This window comes from Palaemon carinicauda, unplaced genomic scaffold (assembly GCF_036898095.1).
Source record: "Palaemon carinicauda isolate YSFRI2023 unplaced genomic scaffold, ASM3689809v2 scaffold1438, whole genome shotgun sequence".
Lineage (NCBI taxonomy): Eukaryota > Metazoa > Arthropoda > Malacostraca > Decapoda > Palaemonidae > Palaemon > Palaemon carinicauda.
This window is the reverse complement of record NW_027168968.1, coordinates 26,754-30,000: the sequence shown is the minus strand read 5'-3', so window position 1 is coordinate 30,000 and position 3,247 is coordinate 26,754. Positions and strand designations below refer to the sequence as shown.

At 33.9% G+C, this 3,247-nt stretch overlaps 1 protein-coding gene across 1 annotated transcript in view; it reads right to left on the bottom strand.

The window, feature by feature from the left end:
* Nucleotides 1-245, bottom strand: part of LOC137635581 (uncharacterized) — a 1,085-nt gene extending 840 nt beyond the window's left edge. Inside the window, exon 1 of the mRNA XM_068368044.1 lies at nucleotides 120-245. Within this exon, the coding sequence (XP_068224145.1) occupies nucleotides 120-169 (50 nt within the window). The 5' untranslated portion in view covers nucleotides 170-245. The remainder of the gene's footprint in view (nucleotides 1-119) is intronic.
* Nucleotides 246-3,247: the final 3,002 nt, after the last annotated feature.

Genomic DNA, 3,247 nt, shown 5'->3' with positions numbered 1-3,247 from the left:
TAACGGCAATTGACTAATCTCTTATCTCTTAAAGTTCAAATTCGAAAAGAGTTTTTGTTCAACAATGCTACAGGAGGGACAGGTAATATACGGGTAAAGTCAGTTTTGGAAATACTCACGTAAAGTTGGTTCTTTGTTCATCGGCAAAACCTAGTGTATTAAGGTGCATATCGGCACGACTGGTATTGAATTCCAATTTGTGTCCTGTGAGGTTCAGTGCTGTCTATAAATATCAAGAATTATTCGTAGAGACAGAGAATTTTGTGGTATTAACCCTGGATAGGTACGATGGGTCGTTCGCGACCCCGAGCGTCAAAAAAAAAACAGGTTTTTCTCACGTGACTCACCCCCGTGACTGAATTTGTGGGTGATCGACCTGCAGGAGGTATCTCCCCTACACGCTCTAGTAGTGTCCAGATGTGCATTGCTGTAGCTGTACTCCTTCCCCGATATCTGAGACGCATCGGGGTCGAGCGCGACCGAGTTTACCCTTCTAAGGTAGTTTGCATAATTATCAAAGTTATTACGTATTATGAAATTGTCGTAGAATGGTGCAACTTGTATAGGTTATCAGTTGTGGAAAGTCTTGGTGGATTGTTTGGCTACCATGTGCATGATTTTTTTTTTGGTTAAAATGTCGTTCATCACCACGAGGACCATTTTACCGCGAGTGCCCATTTTTCATTTTTTTTTCATTTTTTTGCCAAGTCATTTTTCCGTAAGATATTGCCAAATAGTGTCGTAAAACTTTTGCTTGTTTAGTGTTGGAAAGTGTGTCTAGATGATCTGGCTACCCATGCATGACTTTGTTTTTGTCAGATACGACGTAGTTATTGGTATATTGGGTATTTAACTGCGGTTACCAATTTCTGTTTTTTTTTTCAATATTTGTAAAAATTACTACGTAGTAAGGAATTGCCGTATATTATTCATTTTTTTTTCATGTTTATGTGTTAGAAAGTGTGCCTTGATGGTTAGGCTAACACGTGCATGTCTTTTTTTTTATCTGAGATGCCGTATATTAGAATGTCGGGCATTTTACCGCGAGTACCCCTTTTTCATTTTTTTTCATTTTTTTGCCAAGTCATTTTTCCGTAAGATATTGCGAAATAGTGTCGTAAAACTTTTGCTTTTTTAGTGTTGGAAAGTGTGTCTAGATGATCTGGCTACCCATGCGTGATTTTGTTTTTGTCAGATACGACGTAGTTATTGGTATATTGGGTATTTAACTGCGGTTGCCAATTTCTGTTTTTTTTTTCAATATTTGTAAAAATTTACTACGTAGTAAGGAATTGCCGTATACTATTGATTTTTTTTTCATGTTTATGTGTTAGAAAGTGTGCCTTGATGGTTGGGCTAACACGTGCATGTCTTTTTTTTTTATCTGAGATGCCGTTTATTAGAATGTTGGGCATTTTTCCGCTAGTGCCCCTTTTTATTTGTTTTGCATTTTTTTGCTTAGTCATGATACCGTAAGGAATTGGCAAGTAGTGTCGCAAAACTTATATTTTTATAGTGTTGGAAAGTGTTTCTAGATGATCTGGCTACCCATGCCTATTTTTTTTTTAGCCAGATATGGCGTATATATAAGTATGTGTTCGATTTTCCTGTGATTGCCATTTTTTCTTTTTTTCCCATTTCTTTCAAAATTACTACGTACTAAGGAACTATCACAGAGTAATATTTCATTTATATGTTTATTTGTCGGAAAATATGCCTTGATGGTTTGCCTAGCACGTGGCTGAATTTTTTTTTTCTGAAATGCCGTATATTAGAATGGCCATTTTTCCACGAGTGCCCCTTTTTATTTGTTTTGCATTTTTTTGCTTAGTCATGTTACCGTAAGGAATTGGTAAGTAGTGTCGTAAAACTTATATTTTTATAGTGTTGGAAAGTGTTTCTAGATGATCTGGCTACCCATGCCTATCTTTTTTTTTTAGCCAGATATGGCGTATATATAGGTATGTGTTCGATTTTCCTGTGATTGCCATTTTTTCGTTTTTTCCCATTTCTTTCAAAATTACTACGTACTAAGGAACTATCACAGAGTAATGATTCATTTAGATGTTTATTTGTCGGAAAATGTGCCTTGATGGTTTGCCAAGCACGTGGCTGAATTTTTTTTTTCTGAAATGCCGTATATTAGAATGTTAGCCATTTTTCCGCGACTGCCCCTTTTTATTTGTTTTGCATTTTTTCGCTTAGTCATGTTACCGTAAGGAATTGGCAAGTAGTGTCGCCAAACTTATATTTTTATAGTGTTGGAAAGTGTTTCTAGATGATCTGGCTACCCATGCCTATCTTTTTTTTAGCCAGATATGGCGTATATATAGGTATGTGTTCGATTTTCCGGTGATTGCCATTTTCTCGTTTTTTCCCAATTCTTTCAAAATTACTACGTACTAAGGAACTATCACAGAGTAATGATTCCTCTAGATGTTTATTTGTCGGAAAATTTTGTTTACTTTTTTTTTTGATTGAATATCATCAAATTTTTTAGCTAAAATATTATATTGTTTTACATTTTTTTTTTCGATTTTATTTCCCTTCAAAAAAAATTTTTTGGGTCAGAATTTTAATTTTATAGTCGTAAAATAATCGACAATTATCCAGCAACCCACCATACAATTTTTATGCATATCCAATAATATTTAGATTAGTAAATAACACCTTGAAATTGACATACCCTTCCTACATTTCAAGTGGCAGATTAGGGAGTCTGAGTCAGTGTGGTTGGCGGCCATTTTGTGGACATATCCGAAGCGTAAGCTGCCCTATCTATATATATTCTTGTTCCCTATAGAATTTGTGATATTTTGGTATATTTTTACCTGCATAAATATCATATTATATATTAAATATATGTATTTTTTTACGAAATTTCTAAGTACTCAAAAAATTACCTTTAGATATGGCCCCTGATATAAATGTAATTTACAAAATAATGAAGATTTTTTTACATATTTCTATTTTAGGATAACATATGTTTATTCCCTAAAAAAATTAGCCACTTCCTATTTCATTTGGGTACCCAAAAAAATTCATGAAATTTGGACAAATTTTTTTGGCCAAAAAAAGTTACCCTTTTTTCTCATTTCAGATCTTCACCTCCATGGGTCTGACTTCATCCAAAATACATCAAGATGTGTCCTAAACATTCAAGAATCAATTCCTAAAAGGATTTGTGTATATATGTATAAACTTTTTTTATGAATTTTTATGTCAGGTCTTTTTTTTCTACTTTATT